The sequence below is a fragment of the Pelodiscus sinensis genome, chromosome 4 (assembly GCF_049634645.1).
Source record: "Pelodiscus sinensis isolate JC-2024 chromosome 4, ASM4963464v1, whole genome shotgun sequence".
NCBI lineage: Eukaryota > Metazoa > Chordata > Testudines > Trionychidae > Pelodiscus > Pelodiscus sinensis.
Window position 1 is genome coordinate 18,173,592 of NC_134714.1, and position 22,012 is coordinate 18,195,603.

At 39.4% G+C, this 22,012-nt stretch overlaps 1 protein-coding gene across 1 annotated transcript in view; it reads right to left on the reverse strand.

Annotated features, from left to right (window-relative positions):
• Window positions 1-22,012, reverse strand: part of ADSS1 (adenylosuccinate synthase 1) — a 37,302-nt gene that overhangs the window by 9,755 nt on the left and 5,535 nt on the right. Inside the window, exons 2-8 of the mRNA XM_006132418.4 lie at window positions 8,395-8,497; window positions 7,226-7,288; window positions 5,772-5,822; window positions 5,310-5,376; window positions 4,904-5,011; window positions 4,461-4,542; window positions 3,528-3,654 (exon numbers count right to left, since the gene is read on the reverse strand). Of these exons, the coding sequence (XP_006132480.1) occupies window positions 3,528-3,654; window positions 4,461-4,542; window positions 4,904-5,011; window positions 5,310-5,376; window positions 5,772-5,822; window positions 7,226-7,288; window positions 8,395-8,497 (601 nt within the window). The remainder of the gene's footprint in view (window positions 1-3,527; window positions 3,655-4,460; window positions 4,543-4,903; window positions 5,012-5,309; window positions 5,377-5,771; window positions 5,823-7,225; window positions 7,289-8,394; window positions 8,498-22,012) is intronic.

Genomic DNA, 22,012 nt, shown 5'->3' on the forward strand with positions numbered 1-22,012 from the left:
TGATGATCAGAGAAGCTTCATGTGTATATTTCTTTAAAGTTTACTTAGAAATTGAAAGATAACTTAATTTAAATTTAATTAACTTTACTGACTTGTGCTTCCATAGTATATAAGGAGGCTTTCAGAGTGCCCAAAATGTGAGCTCTGCCACATGAAGAAAACCACAGTTCTTTCAGAAAATGTATCCTGATTCAGAAGGCCCATTCAAGGACATGTAATGCACACAGTCACTTATATTTCATTTATGAATGGCTGTCAGGAAGACAGTCATAAGCCAGCCTTCCATGCTACAATGTGCAATACCTGGGAAAGCAGCTGCTTGGGGGTGTGCCACCCTCCCCACTTAGTTTGGCCTGAAAAGCCACAAAAGAGCCTGGATCGCAAAGCCACATTTATGTGGATCAGACAGTCCCACTACCCTGGAGACTCTCTTGGGGTCTGCCATAGAGACTAAGTGCACAAGTTGACACAGCCCACATCACTGAGCACACATGCAAGCAGCCTTCTGGTTATCATTATCAACGGAGCCAGAGACCTTTGAGGACACCTCGGCAGTAAATCCTGACTTCTCCTGACTAACTGCAGCATGCATGCATGCATGCAAAACTGCCACTGACTAAAATGGGGCCAGGATTTCACCTCTAACCTCTGAAGCAAATCCTGTTACTGGTGCACTGCCCGAGTAACCATGCTGTACACTGTGGATGTTGCCATAGGTCAAGGGTTGTTTTTGTTGCTGACTGACCATTGCCTGATCAGTAATCACCCCAAATCATCGCTGCAATGGAGCACAGGAAACCCCTCAGACCACAATTCCAGAGTACAAGGACATTAGTAACTCTTGGGCAAGCTTGAAGAGGAGGGAAAGTTTGTCCCATGCACGGTATGTATCCTGTTCATTCCATGCAGAACTCTGCACCATTAGGGCAGAAAAATCTTGTCTTCAGCCATAGAGCACAAAATATAAAAGATGAAAGAAGATGTGGCAATCTGCAGTCCACATATACAATATTGCTACATCAAACAGCCTTAGAATTCTACCATCCTATGGACTGCTAAGTACACAGACCTATAACAGTACCTAATCTAGGAAGAACAGTTAAAAAAACTGGACATGTTTAATATTGAGAAAAGACAACTAAAGCAGGAGGACCTGTTTAAACAGATTAAGGGCTATTACAAAGAGGACAGTGATCAGTTGTTCTCGATGTCTATTCAAGGTAGGATAAAAAGCAATGCACTTAATCTGCAGCAAGAGAGGTTTAGGTTAGATATTAGGAAAAAACTTTTTAATCTTAAGGGTATTTAAGCTTTGGAATAATCTTCCGTGGGAGGTTATGGAATCACCATATTTGGAGGCTTTTAAGATGTTGGTCAAACCTGTCAGGGGTGGTCTAGAATGATTTACCTGGTCCTGTCTCAGAGGAGGGGTCTCTACTTCAAGACCTCTTGAGGTCCTTTCTAGCCTTACATTTCCATGATTTGATAGTCTGAAGAGGAACCATCACTGTAGTCAGTTAGGTCAACTTGCAGCTCCTCCAACTGTCACAGGTTTAATCAGGCAGTCACACAGCAGATGGAAAGATTAAATGTTAGGGATTGGAAGTATCATTATATGTGACTCCCTCACACATGGTGTTTGACAGTTGTGAAGGCAACTCTCTCCATTTGGCTCCTCAGCAGGATTTGCATTTTGAAGGGATGATATCAGATACATTTCTTCCGGGTTTCTACATATCTTCCTGCTGAGAGGTGAATCCCTTGACATTTTAGAATACCAGAGTAAGAAGCATGGGTTTTTTTCCTGTGCTAAAGCATAGGAGCCAGTTTTGTATCAGTTGCAAGCATCCAACTCTGATTTCAAAGCCTGCAGAATGATATTCTCCAGGGAGTTCCCATTTCATGTTCCTCATTGGTGAAGCTTATTTTGCCACCTTTCTACTAATAGAAATATTGGTGACTATACATATAAGTAGATTTCTCCTTGTTAACTGTAGTGCACCAATCTTTTATCCTTAGAGGTCAAATCACAGGACAGGAAGAGACCCTGAAAGGTCTTCTAGTCCAGTCCCCTGCATTCAAGTTAGGACTAAGTATTATTCAGACTATCCCTGACAGGTGTTTCTCTAACCAGTTCTTAAAAACCTACAATAATGGAGATTCCACAACTTCCCTAGAAAATTTAGTACTTAACTACTCTCACTGTTAGGACACTTTTCATAATTTCCAACCTAAACCTCCCTTACTGCAGTTTAAGGCTTTTGCTTCTTGCCCTATTCCTCAGAGGATAACAAAAATAGTTTTTCTTTCTCCTCCTTGTAACACCCTTTCATATACTCGAAAACTATAGTGTCCCCTCTCAGTCATCTCTTCTCCAGACTAAACAAACCCCTTTTTAAAAATCTTTCCTCACAGGTCCTGTTTGCTAGTTTTTAAATAATTTTTGTGCCTCTCCTTTGTACTTTCTCCTCTGGACTGTCTCCACATCTTTCCTGAAATATGATGCCCAGAAAGTAACATAATACTCCAGCTGAGACATTCTCAGTGCCGAGTACAGCAGAAGAATCACTTCTTGTATCTTGCTTGCAACATTCCTGTTAACACATCCCAGAATTATGTTTGCTGTTTTTGCAACAGCATTACACTGTTGACTCATATTTAGCTTGTGACCCCCCCAGATCCCTTCCCACATTACTCCTTTCTAGACGTAGTTTCCCATTTTGTTTGTAGGCAACTGATTGTTCCTTCCAAGAGGAATATTTAGCATTTGTCCTTATTGAATTTTAATCCATTTACTTCAGACCATTACTCATTTGTCCAGATCATTTTGAATTACAATCTTATCTTCCAAAGCACTTGCAACCCCTCCCAGCGTGGCAACATCCATAAACTTTGTAAATTTGCTCTCAATACCATTATCTAAATCAGTGACAAAGATATTGAACAGGACTGAACCTAGGACTAGTCTTTGCAGGTCCCCACTTGATATGTCCTTCCAACTTGACTATGAAACACTGATAACTACTCGCTGGGAAGGATTTTCTAACCAGATATGCACGCACCATACAATAGCTCTATCTAAGCTGCATTATGCATTATCCTAGTTTGTTTATAAAGAAGTCGTTCGAGACAGCATCAAAAGCCTTAATACAGTCAAGAAATACCACATCTACCACTTCCTCAAAGCTAATATTCGAATATTGAACCTGATAAAGCTTTCACTTTGATTGGATTTAGGATGACACAATTTCATGTAAGGGCCCACAGAAGCAAAACCACCTCCTTTAGCATATCTTGCAGAATCATCAGCCAGTGAATTTGTGCTCAACTGCTATTTGCCTGAACAGTAATGTTTACTCCAGAATTATGAAAAATGCAATAAAGTTCTGACCATTCTCCCAACCATCCACAAATGATATAATAAGAGGATTTATTTTCTGATTTCCTACTGTTAGAAAAGCTGATGAAAAAGCAAATGGAAACAAGCCATCTCGCAGGAGTTAAACCTACTTTATAGTGTAACTTACCAAAGTCAATGTCAAGTAGTGCAGCATTGGCACCTTCAATAAGAATTTTCTTTGGGGAACCATGAAGAGCTTCATACATAAAATAAACACCATCTCGGACCATTGGTCTTATTTTTTCAGCATATCCCTGAAAGTTTCAATATGTACATTTCACCAAATAATGCTACCAGAATGGCTAGAGCAATGAGCAATATGATAAGCTGTAAAAACTCACAAATAACATACCAACAATTCATTATCATGCCATAGAAAAGATCTGTACTTAGTTACACACACACACACACACACACACGACTATTACTCTCAAAATGTTGTATACCATTTCTATATTAGTACATCATTACTGCTGAGATACACACTACATCATACTGTAACTGGAACATAATTTAACCAAACTAAGGAATATATGAATGAGACAGAGATGCTGTGTGCAAAAACAGTACTGCAACAGGCCTGGAAGTGTCTTAGATACCTTAGAATTCAGTCACGGGCAGAAGGATGAGAAAAATGACTGCAAGTCTGTATTGCCCAGCTTTCTTTAATAAACATGGTCATTTTATATTGATACATGTTACATTAGAATAAAAACTATATTTTGAACATCTTTTTTATTAAGACTTATTCTTAATACTCCTTACCTGAGAGCATTCTATGATAAAATATAGCTTTTACTGTAATTTCATAGGTTATATGATGCTATCGGTATGTATTTCCTTATTATGATTTATAATTTTTGTAGTTTTACTATTTTTAATAATTTTGATAAGACATAGTTCAGACACGTTTTCAGCTGGATTTATATTTTAACATTTTTCTACTTCGGTTCTTTTTACATCTTTATATATGCAGGTGGTCAGATTAGATGATCATAGTGGTACTTTCTGGCCTTAGAATCTATGACTATATGAATCTTCCCCAGTATTAAATCTTTACCTTTAGTTTTTTCAGTTGCCCTTCTATGTCTATTTCCAATGTGGGAAACATTGACTTGTACTGGTGTGCCAGATTCTTGAACCTGCAAAACATCAAAAACTTGCATATGCACAACCTACAGTAGGTACTGTTTTAAAAATCTTTGGCAACAACTCAGTTGTCACCATCAAATAGGTATGGTAAAAGTTCTCCAGTGAAAATATATACAACTCACATATGAATATAAATATGCCCTTGTTATGTAAACTGACTGGAAGCTGTGAACCACACAAGAAACATCTACTAAAATTTCCCTTCCATCTACTTCCTTAATTTTTTTTATTTGAAGAATTTGCACACCAACTCATACATACTAGTTTAACAATGTCCCCTTACAAAGCCAACTTGTCATCCAACAAGTTGAACTCCTCGATGAACTATTTTAGAATCGTTAATAATTGTACCTTGAAGAAAATTCATCAAAATCTGAAAGGAGGTCACAAATACGAAGGCCTGTTCTTGCAGCTTTGGAAGAATACGTTGGTCCAATTCCTTTCTTTGTTGTACCAATACTAAGTAAACAAACAAAAAAAGTGTGTCTAAATGTATGTATACAATATTTTATGCTAGTGAATTTTATCAAAACGTTTCTACATTTTAGGGAAATGTTTTGAAATGGAGAAGACTGTTTTATGAATATAGCTCTAATTTTGTATAATGATAGATATTGGAGTAAACACCCTAATTATTGCTACTATGCACTGTGTGCAGAAAAGGCCTCAATCTCTGGGTCTGGCTCAGCTCAGCTCGGTAGAAAGCCCCAAGAGTGTGAGGGATGTGTGTGGAATAAAGGTGCTGGTATATAATTACTTTTTTCCCTCTTGCGCTTGACGCTGCACTTCTTGAAGTCCATCAACTGCCTGATGAAAGTCAAACACTATGCAGCAAAGGAAAACCACAGGAACAAGATGGGACACCAAAGGAGAAAAACGTTTAGAAAACAAAACAAAAAAGACATAGATATCTATAATTTAAGGGCTAAGTGCAAAAGCCTTCCTGATTGCGGAATGTACATTGTTCTCACATGAAGTATTACAAAATATTATGAAAACAATAGTACAGTATATTAGTACAACAATATATTAGGCACTATCAATTCAATTAATATATGATCAGTAAACTTTACTTTTTGCCTATAGCATAAGAAGAAGCAATATTAAATACAAATAATTGCTTTGCAAGGTAAGATTTGAACACATAAGCTGGGCTCTCATTTGCATTTCCTATCAGTCATTTCAGTGCTTTTAATCTTCACTTTGAAAAAATACTTACCAATGTGTGCTCTGTCTGATATGATGAGTCGTTTTTCCCACTCCTTTAAACCTGTCAGAAGGTATATATTAAAAGGCTTAAGATTTGTAATTCTCTGAAGTTGTAAGATTGGACATTTACTTTTAGTTTTCCAGTATCTGTCTTCTCATTCATTTTCTTATTAAATATATTGCAAATCCAGATGTCTAGTTTACTTTAAATTGAATACAAAAAATTTTGGTTAGAACACAATTCCTAAGTCATCATGTTCTCTTAATAAACTGTTTTAATGTCAATTGTTTTCAACTGGACAATACTTTCTGATTATGGTATGGACAAAGATATCGGGTATTTTTTATAATGCCATTACACTGCAGCATACATTCAATGTTGGTTATAATTAAATAAAAAACTATTAACACTACTGTTTAATTTTTTTTCAAACTACTGCTTGTCTATAAAAATGCTTTAATCAAATTTTTTATTTGTTCCCACCAAAACAAAGAATTTGCAATTACAAACATTTCTGCACTGAACCTGGGACACAGAAATCCTTGCTTGATTAAAGTCAATGGATTTTTGCCACTGACTTCAATGGATCCAGGATTTCATCTTATATTTTCTTGCAGCAAATACCTACACCCATGAAACACAGAGACTGTTCTTGAATATTTGTCCATGAGTCTGAAACACTTACACACTGTATTTTGAAAGTCTCAGGCTATGTCTACACTACAGTTTTTTTCATGAAAATGGCTGTTTTTCTGAAAAAACTTCACTTACATCCACACTGCAATCGCGTTCTTTTGACAAAAAATCAAAAGAACAGAGGGGTTTTTCTGACACTGGTAAACCTTTTTCTACAAGGAAAAAAACTTTTTCTGAAAGAGCTCTTTCGGAAAAAGGCGTGTGTGGATGGGGAAGAGGGAGTTCTTTGGAAAGAAGAGGAAAGAGGGAAAAAGCACAGGTGCCCTGGTGGCCACTCCGTCCATAGTAATCACTGCTGAAATGCGAGATAGCGTCCATTCAGTGTGGATGCTATCTGTCGAAAAAGCAGATCGCTTTTTCAATGCACTTTTGCTGTGTGAACACTCTCTTTTGGAAGAAGATTTTTCAGAAGATCTCTACCAGAAAAGCTTCTTCGGAAAGAAGCTTGCAGTCTAGACGTAGCCCCAGAAGGGTAGCTGTGTTAATCTGTAAGTTTAAAAACGAGTAGTCCTGTGGCACCTTACTAACAAAAAATATATGTATAGTAACATGAACTTTCGTGGGCAAAACCCACTTCTTCAAATGAGATGATCTTGAGTGGAGAAAAAAGGGGGCCCCTCAGAATAAGAAGGGAGTGATTTCTAAATTATTTAAAATCTGGAAATTTGTTTTACAGACTATGGTAAGCTGTCAAAAGCTGAGTCTGAAATGTACTTTGATTTAGCTATCATTTAAAAAAGCTTTTTGCCAAGTTACTTAATACAAACCTTTTTTTTCATTTTTTTCAGCTTCTTCAAACAATCCTGGTAAATGTATAACCACCCCATTACCTTTGGGAAAACACAAAAGATTTATTTAAAAAAAAACAGGGATAGAGAATACCCATACTTCAAAATGACTCATGTAAACATATTTTGTACAAAAAAAAACTATTAAAACTTTCCTAGACCTGAAGAATACTCTATGATCATTATTAACTGAACCACTGGAGTCAAATTCACAAGTGGTATAAACAGGTGCAGGTCCATTAAAATGAACAGAATTGTACCTGTTTACATCAAGTCTGAATTCTGGGTTTGATTCAAAGCCAACAGGGCAGCAAAGCCACCTCCCCAGGAGCTAGGCAGGCAAGGGCTGCCCATTCTGCTCCTGAGGAGAAGGCTTTGCTGCCACAGTGTAGCCTCCTCCCCAAGAGCTGGGCCAGCAGGGACTGACAGCCCCGCTCCTGGGGAGGTTTCCTTGCGGGCTCTACAGTATACAGCTAAGCTTTATAACCCAGAAGGCATTTAAAGTTAATAAAATGAAAATAAAGCTACGCTTTGTACTGCAGAGCTGAGATTTTCAGCAGTAACACGGTTACTTTAATACGCGATTTTTAACACCCCTAACCTTGATTTAAGTTAGGAGAAGAGGAAGCTGCATATCAAATCTGGTGGCCCTAGCTCTTAGAATTTTGGAGGAGGTCTTGAACAAATGGACTCGCAGACAGACACAGACAGGCCACTCTAATATATATCTATATATGAGAGAGAGAGAGAGAGAGATTAAAATGACGCTGAACAAGAAATAACTTGGTGTTACTTATGGCAACCTGGGAATCTGACAGACCAACGGGAAGGTCAATGCTGGCTCCAGGGCTCCGCTCCCAGCTGTCAGGGCACCAGGATTCCATTACCCCAGCTCGCTGTTATTTCCCCGGGAGTAATCCTGCCTGGGAACACCCACAGGGTCACTGATGATGCTGGACCAGCGGTGTGGCTGGACTTGGGAAGTCCAGATTACCGAGGTTCAATTTGCAGAAATAAAAATAAAGCAGCCGAAATCAAAAGAATCTTTACTAACACTCTTTCATGTTTTTGTTCGCTAGTTTTGTAAACCCCTATGATTGCTTTCCGTGCAACATTAACTTTTGAAAAGGACGAGACATTTATCTTACCAATGAACGAAATTGCCTTTGTATTAATTATGCCACTAGGAAAGAGATGAAAATCATATTCCTTCCCATCGACGACGACAGTGTGGCCTGCATTATTCCCACCCTGCAAAAGACAAACATGAACATGATTAAGGACACCATAATGTGTCTCTCCTATTTACCCAAAGATTTGGTAGTTTGATCTTTATTATTTTTGCCCTCATGTCTTGGACAATCTAGTTATATCTCAGAATAGTTTTGAAATAAGAAAACAGGAAATGGCTTTGTTTTGACAGTTCTTGGTCAAACTCTGTTTTGGTTTTTGGATATTTGGACTTGCTCTACAAATGTTTATATGAACATGTTTGTGGCCTGTATGTTGCTCACCAGCTCTTTCCAGTGAAATTATTTGCTATTCGATATTTTCACTGTGTGATTTGTCTCTCGAAACACATTTGATTGAGTGAAAAACTCCAATAGAAAGTCATAGTATGGATAACTCCTCAAACCTAGGACAGTATATGAGAAACTCCTATTTAAGTCACTCTCGTCCTGCAGTTGGAAAATATGGGGGAAATTTTTAAAGATGCCCAAATTACTAAGGAACCTAAGTCTCACTTTCAAAACCTATCTTAGGCAGTTAGAAGGCTAAGTCTCACTGTGAGTGACCCTTCAAAGCTGGCACTAAAATACACAGGGCATTCAAAAATATGAGTAAAGGCCCCGAAATCATGTGACTGATTTTAAAATAATGAGATTGAATAGATAAATAAAAGTTGGGTTCTCTTTTAATTGCCTTCTGGGATTTGAGCCTTTACTGAGCATTCAGATCATATTTGCAAATTTCTCTCTACAACCATGAGGGCTAGAAACTTACTTATTTTAATGAATTCTGAGATTTTCTGGTAACTACATAGCTCTAGAAGTTGGGGTTTTAATACTATTAAGGCTGTTTCCCACTCTCACACTTTGAGTGCAGAAGGTGAGGGCCTGCAAGAAACTTTAAAAATATCTTGCCCCCAAAGAAAATCCCTTTGAGAATCCAGGAAGCCACATTTGGTAATTCCTTCCTGTGAGGTACCCTCAAGCTCTTTTAACTCTCCCTTTGGAAAGAACATAAGAACATAAGAATAGTCATACTGGGTCAGACCATCTAGCTCAGTATTCTGTCTGCTGACAGTGGCCAGTGCCAGGTGCCCCAGAAGGGGTTGACCGAAGTCAATGATCAAGCGATTTGTCTCCTGCCATCCTTCTCTAGCCTTTAACAAACAGATCAGGGGCACCATTCCTTATCCCCTGGCTAATAGCATTTTATGGACCTAACCTCCATGAATTTATCTAGCTCTTTTTTAAACTCTGTTATAGTCCTAGCCTTCACAGCCTTCTCTGGCAAGGAGCTCCACAGGTTGTGCACTGTGTGAAGAAGAACTTTCTTTTACTAGTTTTAAATCTGCTACCCATTAATTTCATTTGGTGTCCTCTAGTTCTTAGTAAATAACTTTTCTTTATTCACCCTCTCCACACCACTCATGATTTAATATACCTCTATCATATCCACCCCCCACAATCTCCTCTTTTCTAAACTGAAAAATCCCAGTCTCTTTAGCCTCTCCTCATATGGGACCCGTTCCAAACCCCTAATCATTTTAGTTGCTCTTTTCTGAACCTTTTCTAATGCCAAAATATCTTTTTTGCGGTGAGCAGACCACATCTGTATTCAATATTCAAGTTAGTTTTATATAGGGGCAGTAAGATATTCTTTGTCTTATTTTCTATCCCTTTTTTAATAATTCCTAGATCTTGAAAACTTTCTCTTAGTAGCATGGCTGTGCAGTCTTAGGCATGTTCACACAGAACTTCCTAGGACACAGGAATCAGATCATGGTTTTAAAAGGGTGATTTTTTTAACCACCAAAAACAAAAACAACACTTGGTGAAACATTACTTGGTTACTAAGTGTTACAGAGCAACTGCGAAAAGGATTGCTTCCCCAGGGTTAAGTTTGGAAAGTTATTGTTTAAGAGGGTAGGTAGTTACACATGCTCAGGATAGAGAAGTTCCACAGACCCAGAAATGTTCCCTGTTCTACTCACATATCTGTAGTTTCAAGACTTAGTTTAAACACTACACTACTTTTTTGGAAAAAGGTACGCAAATTGCACTCTGCAATTTGCGTACCTTTTTCTGATTGTTTTTTGGAAGAGGCTTTTCCGAAATTTGGCCTGACTACACGGGGCCAAATTTCAGAAAACCCTCCTCTTTCAGAAGAGTCCTTCTTCCTCGTGAAAAGAGGTTTACAGGGCCTCCAAAAAAGCACATCTGCTCTTCTGCAAAAAAATGTCAGAAGAGCAGATGTGTTCCCTGGATGCGGCAGAGTTTTTCCAGGATATTTTATGTTAACGAACTTTTATGTATTATTAGTGTGTGTGTGTGTGTGTGTGTGTGTGTGTGTGTGTGTGTGTGTGTGTGTGTAATGTTACTTATTTTCATTTGTACGTTATGTGGTATTTCAATAAATTCCAGTCCATAGGTTCCTCTAACTTTTTTTAATAGTCCTGTGCTGCTCTAAAATCATACCTTCTTCATTCTAAAACTTGTCCCTTTTCAGTCATGTGGTCTAAATTTAATGCAGCCTGAGATGCATGTCATATTCTGAAAACAGAGTTTAGTGTATAGGGGAAGTTGTTTTAAGTGAGGATAGATCTACACTGTGGTACCTATAACAGTAGAGCTATGCCAAGATAGCCCACAAGGATAAACTCAGTCTACACCAACAGAAAGAGTTCTTCTGCTGGTACAAGAATGCCATATCCCTAAACAATGTTAGCTATTTTTACACAAGTCTTCTTTCATCATATCTGAGGCCTGGTCTACACTAGGAAATTAGGCCAGTAGAGCTATGGTGCTGAAGGGTGAGAGTTAAACCAACCTAATCCCTAGGGGTATGTCTACACTTGCACCTAATTTCGAAATAGGGATGCAAATGAAGACATTCAAAATTGCAAATGAAGCTGAGATTTAAATATCCTGCACTTCATTTGCATATTCACATTATGGCCCTATTTCGAAATAGCGCTATTTCAAAATAACAGATGCTATTAAGACACGGTTATTTCGAAAGAAAGCCCTTCTCTCAAAATAACTGGTAAAGCTCATTGTATGAGGAATAAGGGTTATTTCGAGAGAAGGGCTCTCTCTCAAAATAACCACATCTCAACAGCGTCTGTTATTTCAAAATAGCGCCATAATGCAAATATGCAAATGAAGCACAGAATACTTAAATCTCAGCTTCATTTGCAATTTCGAATGTCTTCATTTGCATCCCTATTTCAAAATAGGGTGCAAGTGTAGACATACCCTGGGTATAGACAATGTCACATCAATGGGAGAACCTCTCATCTGGGTAGATGGCATCCTCACAGCAGCACTACAGCAGTGTAGTGTGCCACTGCAGTGTTTTAAGTGTAGACAAGCCTTCAATCAAAGGTGCGATTTTTCATACTTCCATCCAATGGAGCTGGGCTGACATTTTTAAGTTTAGATCAGTTTAATTTTCTCATCTTAAATAAGGACATTTTTGCATTATATTAGATGCTTAACAGTCTCTCCATGGTAAGGATCCTATTAAAGGCATGGATATATAGGTACACAGATTTTTAAAAAATATTCAGCACCCAGTATTCTAGTGCCTAGGCTACAAAGGACACAGTATAAGAAATCTCTTAGGTTACCTCATAAAATATGCTGCCATCTTCAAATAGGAAATTTTATTTAAAACTTTTCCACCTTTAAAGTTTAGGCCTCCCTGTGAAGGTATGGGAGGGTCATATACAGGTAGCTTGTGGGGTAGAATGGAAAGATACCTTGGTGCATGCAATGAGCTTGTCTTACAGAAGCCATAATGTGGACAACGCCCTCATTTTGTGTATATTTTTAAACTGTAAGATCCTGAAATAAGAACAAAATGTTTTCATCGCCTAAAGCCTAATGAGCTAATCATGAGCATGAATAAATAGGCACACACAGAGCTCAAGATGAGAGCAAAGCTTCTGGCCTCGGAAAGAATATGTAAAATATTTCTTAAGTTAATATCCTTTACTGCAGCTCTGTATTTTATACTTTGTACTAGTACGATTAAATACCTCTTCGTTGTAAACAGAGGCCCTCTTTGCCTAGGACAAAATACCAAAACTGGGCTGTAGAAGATGGGAAGAAGGCAACATATTCAAAGTTTGCTACAGCCCATTCACTCAAAATCCTACATAGAACAGGCATCCTCGTGAAAATGAGCAGAGCACCAGAACCGAGGAATTAAGACCAGAACGGCATAAAATGTCTGCTCTTCTTTAGCCCTTCTCTTTTGCAGAAGTGTAGTGATGTTCCTGTGGGGAGTAACATGATCCCTGTAACATGAATGCTGCTTTTTTGATAACTTTTACAAATAGCCAGTCACACAATAAATGAAACAAAACAGATGTCACTGGACAAATTTGCAGCTGTTTTCTTCTTATATTTGGATAATACATTTAGAAGAGTTCATAAAGGATATTTAAAAAATTAGGCTTCTTTTAGTAGCTTTGGTAACTTTAAACCTGACCTCATCCTGTATTTATAATCCAGGTGGTCCTGACATGATCTCGCTGGTACCCAAAGGAGAGGCTTAAGTTTAAAATAGCTGTCACCATGTTGTTTTAAATTCTATAATGATATGATGTACCTTATACATATTTATTGCTGCTATGAAGATATGACTTGGGATAAATATCACCACAAACACTAGAATTGCTAAGGAAATTAAATTTACATGTTTATAGCGTGCAATTCCTTAAATGAAGATTAAATTCTTTACAGGGTATAGCTCTAAAAAACAAGTGCTAACAGAAGATGGCACCTTCTCCTTCATGGATTTTAATAGTATTGTAAGCCTGCTGGGTATATCAGCTAGGTGACAGTGCAGGCCACTTCCTCTCTTCTATTCGCTTTCACAGACTGTTATCAAGGTGTATGACAAGGTTGACAAAGGAATCTCTGAGGGTTGGTATCTCCATGAGCTAGCTCACCCTGCATCTCTTCGTGTGATCTCCCCTGGAATTGATAGAGCTGGGTTACTTCATTTGTATTGGTGCCGAACTGCAAAATTGGGTGGTGGTGGAGACAGGCAGCCTCTGTTCTGGCCTTAGCTTTTGCAGGGCTTCTTCCACCAAACAGGCATGGTGGTGTCATAAAAAAATAGAAAAGACGGCCTGTAGGAAAGTGTCACAGTTTGACCATGTTGTGCTCTGTTCCATTAGGGTGAAGCCCACTGTAGGCAGAGAAGAAACAGCCGGCAATATTGGTTGAGAAAACCCCTAAATTATTGGTATCACCATTAAAATAGTCTGGGGGGGATACCGTTGACTCAGGAATGCTGTTACAGCATGTGCCTGTAGTAGTGTTCTCATCCCATAATAAGGCAACCTGCTCTCACAGTATCTGGTGCTTAGTGTCATAATGTGCCAGTTGAGTCCATAACATGGCATTTTCATCAAGTATCTGGGTGGTCTGTACTTGCATCATTTGGTTCTCACACAAGCACACCCCAACATGTGGAGTTCTTCCTGTATGCTGTCACTCCATTCAGATGCGTCTAAGGTCCCTTGGTTGGAGCATAGTGAGAAAGGGGCAATCCAGCACTTCCATACCTCACAGGGACAGATTTTTCCACAGGTTTAGGATGGTCCATGCAAACCACTAAGATCCTGGATGAAGGAAGGCAGGATTAGTAGCAGTAGTCTTGGATCCTGGAACTGAAGCCAAGGGCCACATCCAGTACCAATGTCAAGAGTTAAGATGGGACCAAACTAGAATCAGGCTGAGGGTAAATAACAGATCTCAGGATTTGTGTTGGGATTCCAGGTGTCAATCAGGAGGCAGAATCTAAGACAAAGCCAAGATCAATACCAGGAGATCAGGAACAGCTAGTAAAGATACATATTGTTACACAAAGACTTCTTGATATGCTCCATGGGCTTATATAGGGACAAGGAGCCAATAAGGGGTGGCTAAAACTACTGTCAATCAGCCCCCTTGAGGTAGAACTTCCTTTTGTATTAAAACTTCTGTGGATTGAGAATTACAGGGAGTAGCCAGGTCAGTGTGGGTGTGGTGGGTTCAGATCCTGCTAATCCTTACATATCAATTCCAGTCTTTCCCCTAGATCATTTTATCTGTTAACATTTCAACATTCACTTGATAACATTTGATATACTTTATCTTTATATGTTGTTCACAAACCCTTCTGACAATGAGTTTGTAAACTGCTGAGCCACAACTGAGAAATAATGAGAGTTTTGGGGATTTATATTATCTATTTCAATTACAACACTTTCCCTTCATCACTAATCTCTCTGTTTACCCATGCCTGACATTTTCTTTACTGTAAAGAAGAGAGAATTCCTAACTGAAAAATAATCTGATTTAGAATCAGGTGATTTCTCTACAATTGTCCTGTATATCTGGAGAATAACTAATAATCATAGAATCACAGAACACTAGAACTGGAAGGGACTCAAGAGGTCATCAAGTCCAGTCCCCTGCTCTCATGGCAGGACCAAGCACTGTCTAGATCATCCCTGATAGATGTCTATCCAACCTGCTTTTAGATATCTCCAGGGATGGAGATTCCACCCTCCTCCCTCCCCCAAGGCAATTTATTCCAGTGTTTAACCACCCTAACAGGCAGGAAGTTTTTCCTAACGTACAACCTAAACCTTCCTTACTGCAATTTAAGCCCACTGCTTCTTCTCCTATCCTCAGAGGCCAAGGAGAACAATTTTTCTCCCTCCTCTTTGTAACATCCTTTTAGATACAGGCAGTCCCCGGGTTACGTACAAGATAGGGACTGTAGGTTTGTTCTTAAGTTGAATTTGTATGTAAGTCGGAACTGGTACATATTGTAGAGGAAACTCTAGCCAAACATTTCTCCAGAGCTCAGTTTTATTCTCCCGCACCTCACTTCCCTCAGTCCTTTATTCTCAAGCTGAGGTGTCTGCTGAGAAAAGCCGCTCCGCGTCTCCCTGGTCTGCTGGGGGGAAGCAGCTAGTGTGGGGTTGCCTCACCCCGTTTGTAAGTAGGGATCTGATGTAAGTCGGATCCATGTAACCCGGGGACTGCCTGTACTTAAAAACAACTATCATGTCCCCTCTTAATCTTCTCTTTTCTAAACTAAATAACCTGTAAATAAAGGCTGAAAGAATTGGGCTTATGTTTTCTAGACTGTTAATTTTTATTGCTCTTCTCTGGACTCTCTCCAGTTTCTCCACATCTTTCTTGAAATGTGGTGCCCAAAACTGGACACAATACACCAAGTGAGGCCTAATCAGCGCAGAATAGAGCAGGAGAATCACTTCTTGTGCCTTGTTCACAGCACTCCTACTAATGCATCCCAGAATCATGTTTGCTTTTTTGGCAACAGTGTCACACTGTTGACTCGTATTTAGCTTGTGGACCATTATGATCCCAAGATCCCTTTCTGCAGTACTCCTTCCTAGGCAGTCACTTCCCATTCAGTATATGTGAAACCTCCTAAGTGGAGTACTTTGCATTTGTCATTATTAAACTTCATCAGACCATTTCTCTAGTTTGTCCAGATCATTTTGAATTATGACCCTATCCTCCAAAGCACTTGCAACCCCTCCCAGCTTGGTATCATCTGCAAATTTATTAAGCGTACTCTCTATACCAATATCTAAATCCTTGATGAAGATATTGAACAGAACCGATCCCGAAACAGACTCCTGTGGCACTCTAATTGTTATACCCTTCCAGCAGGACTCTGAACCATTAATAACTACTCTGAGAATGGTTCTCCAGCCAGTTATGCACCCACCTTACAGGAGCCCCACTTAGGTTGTATTTGCCTAGTTTATTGATAAGGAGGTCGTTGGAGACCATATCAAATGCTTTACTAAAATGCCATGTCCACCACTTCTCCCTTACCCACAAGACTTGTTATCTTAGCAAAGAAAGCTGATTGGTTTGACATGATTTGTTCTTTACAAATCCATGCTGGCTGTTATCTATCACCTTATTATCTTCCAGATGTTTGCAGATGAAGTCTTTAAATACTTGCTCCATTATTTTCCCTGGCACGGAAGTTAAACTGACAGGTCTATAGGTTCCTGGGTTGTTCTTATTTCCCTTTTTGTAAATGGGCACTATATTTGCCCTTTTCCAGTTTTCTGGTATCTCTCCTGACTTCTATGACTTTTCAAAGATGATAGCTAAAGGCTCATATACGTCCTCTATGAGCTCCTTGAGCATTCTAGGATGCATTTCATCAGGCCCTGGTGACTTGCAGATATCTAAATTTTCTAAGTAATTTTTAACTAATTTTTTTATTTTAACTTCTAAACCTATCCCATTTCCACTACCACTCACTATGCTATGCATCCTGTTACCATCAATCTTTTTGATGAAAGACAAAACAAAGAAGTCATTAAGCACCTCTGCCATTTCCAGGTTTCATGTTACTGTTTCTCCCTTTTCACTAAGCAATGGGCTTCCCCTGTCCTTGGACTTCCTCTTGCTTCTAATATAATTTCTAGAATGTCTTCTTGTTTCCCTTTATGACTCTAGCTAAATTTAACTCATTTTGTGCCTTAGACTTTCTAATCTTGCCCCTGCATACTTGTGATATTTGTTTATATTCCTGCTTTGTAATTTCACCTAGTTTCACTTTTTACACAACTCCTTTTTGATTTTTAGATCATGTAAGATCTCCTGGTGGTCTCTTGCCATACTTTCTATGGGTATGTCTATACAGTACATCAAAGCTATTTCAGGATACCTGTGGTATCCCAAAATAGTTACCTCATGTCTTCACAAGCCACCCATTATTTCAAAATATTTTTCGAAATAACGGGCGCACTGTTTCAGCATCCCAGTAACCCTCATTCCACAAGGGTTAAGGGGTTCTTGAAATAGTCTATTTCAAAATAAACTCAAAATAAGTACTCAATTTGCATAGCACAAATTGTGTATCTTATTTTGAGTTTAGAGTGCAGTGTAAACATAGCTTACCTTTCCTACACAGTGGAATAGTTTGCTTTTGGGCCCTGGATAATGTCCCTTTGAAAAACTACCAACTTTCTTCAGTTGTTTTTCCTCTCAGGGTGCCTCTACACTACACACTTAGCTTGAAATAAGATATGCAATTGAGCATTTTATTTCGATTATTTTTCAAAATAGGCTATTTCGAAATTTGGTGCATCTACACAGCACCAAATTTTGAAATAACACACTATTTTGAGACATCCCTTAACTATCATGCAACAAGGTTTACAGGGATGCCAAAATAATGCATCAGCTATATTTTGCGATAGCAAACGCATTCAAAGGACGCAGGGTAGCTATTCTGGGATACCTCTGGTATCCCAAAATAGCATTGCAGGGTAGACATACCCTTAGTCTTGCTTCCCTTGCTGGGACCTTACCTACCAGCTGAGTTTATTAAAATCTGCTTTCCTGAAATCCATTGTCTCTATTTTGCTGTTCTTCCTTCTACCATTCTTTAGAATCATGAACTCTATGATTTCATGATCACTTTCACCCAAGCTGTCTTCCACTTGGAAATTTTCAACCAGTTCCTCCGTATTTGTTAAAATCAAATCTAGCTTTCCCCCAGTAGCTCTCTCAACATTATGAAATAAAAAAATTATCTCCAATACTTTCCAAAAATGTATTAGATAATCTGTGCCCTGCCGTATTAGTTTCCCAATGTATGTCTAGATAGTTGAAGTCCCCCATCACCACCAAATCCTGTGCTTTGGATGATTGTTAGTTTTTTTTTTTTTTTTTTTTAAAGCCTCCTTTATGACACCACCCTTGTTTTTTATCCCTTTTAACCTAATCCAGAGACTCTCACAAGTCTGTCTACTACAACCATCTCTACGTCAGTCCGTGTGTGTACATTTTTAATATACAAGGCAACACCTCCACCCTTTTTTCCCTGCCTATTCTTCCTGAGCAAGATGTACCCTTCTATACCAATATTCCAATTATGTGTATTATCCAACCAGGTCTCTGTGATACTGTCATAGTTGTGTTTATTTATTGGCACTTCAAGTTCTTCCTGTTTATTTCCCATACTTCTTGCATTTGTATATAGGCATCTAAGATACTGATTTGATTTTGCCCCCCAGTTCTGCCTGGTCCCTCCTTGACCTCTGCTATTATAACCCATGCTCCCTCCCATTTCCAACCCACCTCTCAGGTCTCAATGTTTTTCCACTTACCTGTGGGCTCTGGTCACCTGCCCCCGTTAAACCTAGTTTAAAGCCCTCCTCACTAGGTTAGCCAGTGTGAATCCAAATACTTTCTTCCCCTTCCTCGAAAGGTTAACACCAAGACTACTTAGCAGTCCTTCTTGGAACAGCATCCCGTGGTCAAGGAAGCCAAAGCCCTCCTGGCAAAACCATCTTTGCAGCCAGGCATTCACCTTCAGGATGCACCTGTCTGTGCCTGGGCCCCTACCTTTGACAGGAAGGACTAAAGAGAATACCACCTGTGCTCCAAACTCCTTCACCCGTACTCCCAGAGCCTTGTAGTCACGCTTGATCTGCTCAAGTACTTGCCCGGTGGTGGAAGATTTTTTGTAACCTACAGATTTTTGGAAACTTTTCCCCATTGCTTATGGAACTGGGCTCAGTCTTACAGCAGCCACCTTTCCTACCCTGGAGTTCCATCTCCACTTCTCACTCCTGAAGGAATTCCGACATTAGCTGCCAGGTTGCAGCTATTTTTCAGGAATCTTTTAAGAGTCCTTGCTTCCAGACATCCAGAAGTTAGAAGTGTCATTGATCTCAAAGTATACTGGCTGGCATGGATGGGAAAGGAATAGCAGGCTCAAATAGAGGAGTGAATCTTATCACCTTCTTGAGCTAGTCACTATTGTTGAATCAATTTTATACGTCATTGGGTATGTCTACACTACAAGGAAGATCAAAGCTGTCACTGTCAAACTTTCAGGGTTTGAATTAGCCAGTCTAGTGAAGACACACTAATTCAAATGGAGAAGGACACTCCGGCCGATGCCAGTAGTTCCGCTTCCTCGAGGAATAAGGGAAATCAAAGGGAGAGCATTCTGCCTTTGACTTCCTACAGTATGGACAGCGCCAAAAGTCAAGTTAAGGCACTTCAGCTACACAATTAATGTAGCTGAAGTTGCATATCTTAATTCAACCTTATTCCGTAGCGTAGACATACCCTTTGAGTCTGAAATGAGATGCATAAACTTTTATTACAGTACCAATGTACTGCTATGAAATCTGTGCCACAAGTGCCATTATATTTAATTATTTTAAAAGATGAACATGAGAAGGATTTATCAGCAATATAGGCTCTTTTATCATGAAAACGCATATCTCCTCTACATAAAAAATGGTGAAATTGTTTGTCAACATTTTTTTCTTCAAGTTATTTTGGGGTTATGGAAGGTCAGGTTTGGATCTGAAAAAATTGTTTAGTTGCTAAAATTTGAAAACAGTAAACAATTTTAAGTTTTGGGCAACTGAAAACTAAACAACCATTTTCAGTTTTTCAAAATACCTAAATTAGAAAATGATAATTCTGAGAAACTTATTTGACAAAATAAAAGAAATATTTTTTGGTTGGAAAAAATGTCAGCTAGCAAATTTTGACAGCTCCAATGGCATGTTATGCATCACAGCTGGAATTTTCAAATATTTTCACAGCGTGAAAACACATTTAAACATTTTATTGATGCAAATTATAAGAAAAATGTACGTAGTACACAGGTTGAGAAAAAGAGCTTCTGGACATCTGGATGTCATGCTTGGATTAGCTACAAATATAAGTTTTGCTTAAAGGTAATACAATACTTATAGTATATAATCAGCAATAATTGAGATTTAAGTGTGAAAGTTCGTTAATATCCAAACGAGACTGGTAATCAAGTATTCAGGTACACCACTCATGGAAAGTTTTACAAAGAACTGATGATGGGAAGCAAATAAATCAATGAGTGGAGACTGTCACTCAGTAAGTCAGATTTAGGGTAGACTATCTGTTAGAAAATACAATCCACCGGGGAAGTATCTGAGTTTCTTTCCTGGCTGCACCTCTCATCTCTTCTGGCATTGCCAATGTTTGGTTATGTGTTCTATTTAGATGTCCCTCAACCATCTCATGGACTCAAGACACCATGAACTGCCACATTAGCTAAGCATAGCAATGACAGACTCCAAATTCTCTCAGCACTCTTTCATTGCTAGAGTCCAATGCACCCAAGGCTCCAACGATCAGCAGCGTGTAAGTTTGGATCTCATAGCCTCTAGTTCTCAGAGTATCAGCTGGAGGGGCATATTTCTCCAGCTTGCAAGATCAGGCAAGTTGGGAAAGTTGAAAGTCGGGGTCCTGTTTTCAAAGAGCTCTTTGGCATCCCTCATGATAATCTTCTTCCTGTCCTCAGTGGATGATGTCCATTCACAGTTGGCTGTCTGTCCCAGGAGTTCACAGTGATCTACCCCTGTGGTGATAGGTTATTCTCACCAGGCGATTGTGGATGGCGTTGCATCACAGCTTCCAGACTTCGGAGCAGGGCTTGCAGTTACACAGGACGTGGGTGAGCATTTTGTTGGCATAGCCCCACACAAAGGGGCTTATCCCGCTTTTTCTCATATCAATTCCTATAGCTCCATTCAATGGAACACAGTTGAGCTGCAGCCAGTGGATGAACCTCCAGTCTGCAAACTGGGTGAAGCTGTTGCAGGTGAGGAAGTGATTGCTGGCATCCCACCTGCAGGTCAGCTTGAAGGCCTAGCCCTGGTCCAGCTTCCGTTTCATGTTTTTGACATAGTGGCAGTAGAGGGAATCCTTCAGGACCCTCTCCAGCTTGGCTCTGTCTGTCCAGGTGATGATAATGCTCCACCAGGAGTTGTGTGGAGCATTCCAGAGTGAACCAAAGTCTCCCATATCTGCCAAATTTGCCCTCCAAGGAGCCACTCAGGTAGGTGGCAACACCTTGCTTGGAGGGGGTCCAAGCAATTTGCTTCCTGGCAGCATCCCTCATGGCGTCCACCTTTTTGAGAGGTAGCCTCAAACTATGAGAAAATTTCTCACAAACTTCTTTCTATCCAGGATGATGCCAACTACATCACTCATCATTCATGATCATGCAACATCCACGACAACTCTGTGTAAAATGGATAGTAGGTGAAAAGTATCAGAATGTATTGTTAGCTTCCTTGAATTCAGCCTCGCTCCTGAAAACAAGAAAAAGAGCCAGAACCATGTTACTAATCAGCTCACTGCTGACCACAAAGATATTCTCCGTAAAAAATAGTTTTTTCCACCATGGCATTACAAAACCTGTTGTTCTTAACATGACTGCAGAGTAATGGTTCTCAACCAGAGGTACATGTACCTTTGGGGGTACTCAGAGGTCTTCCTGGGGTGCATCAACTTTTAAATATTAGCCTAAGTTTTACAACAGACTACATAAAAAACACTAGCTAAGGCTATGTCTACATGTGACAGACTGCTGGCTAAGCCAAAGCTCTGCCACTGTAGCATGGCTAAAGAGGCTGATGGCAAACAGCTGAGCAAGCCCAGGCCTGAAGGGCTATTAGAAACAGCTGTG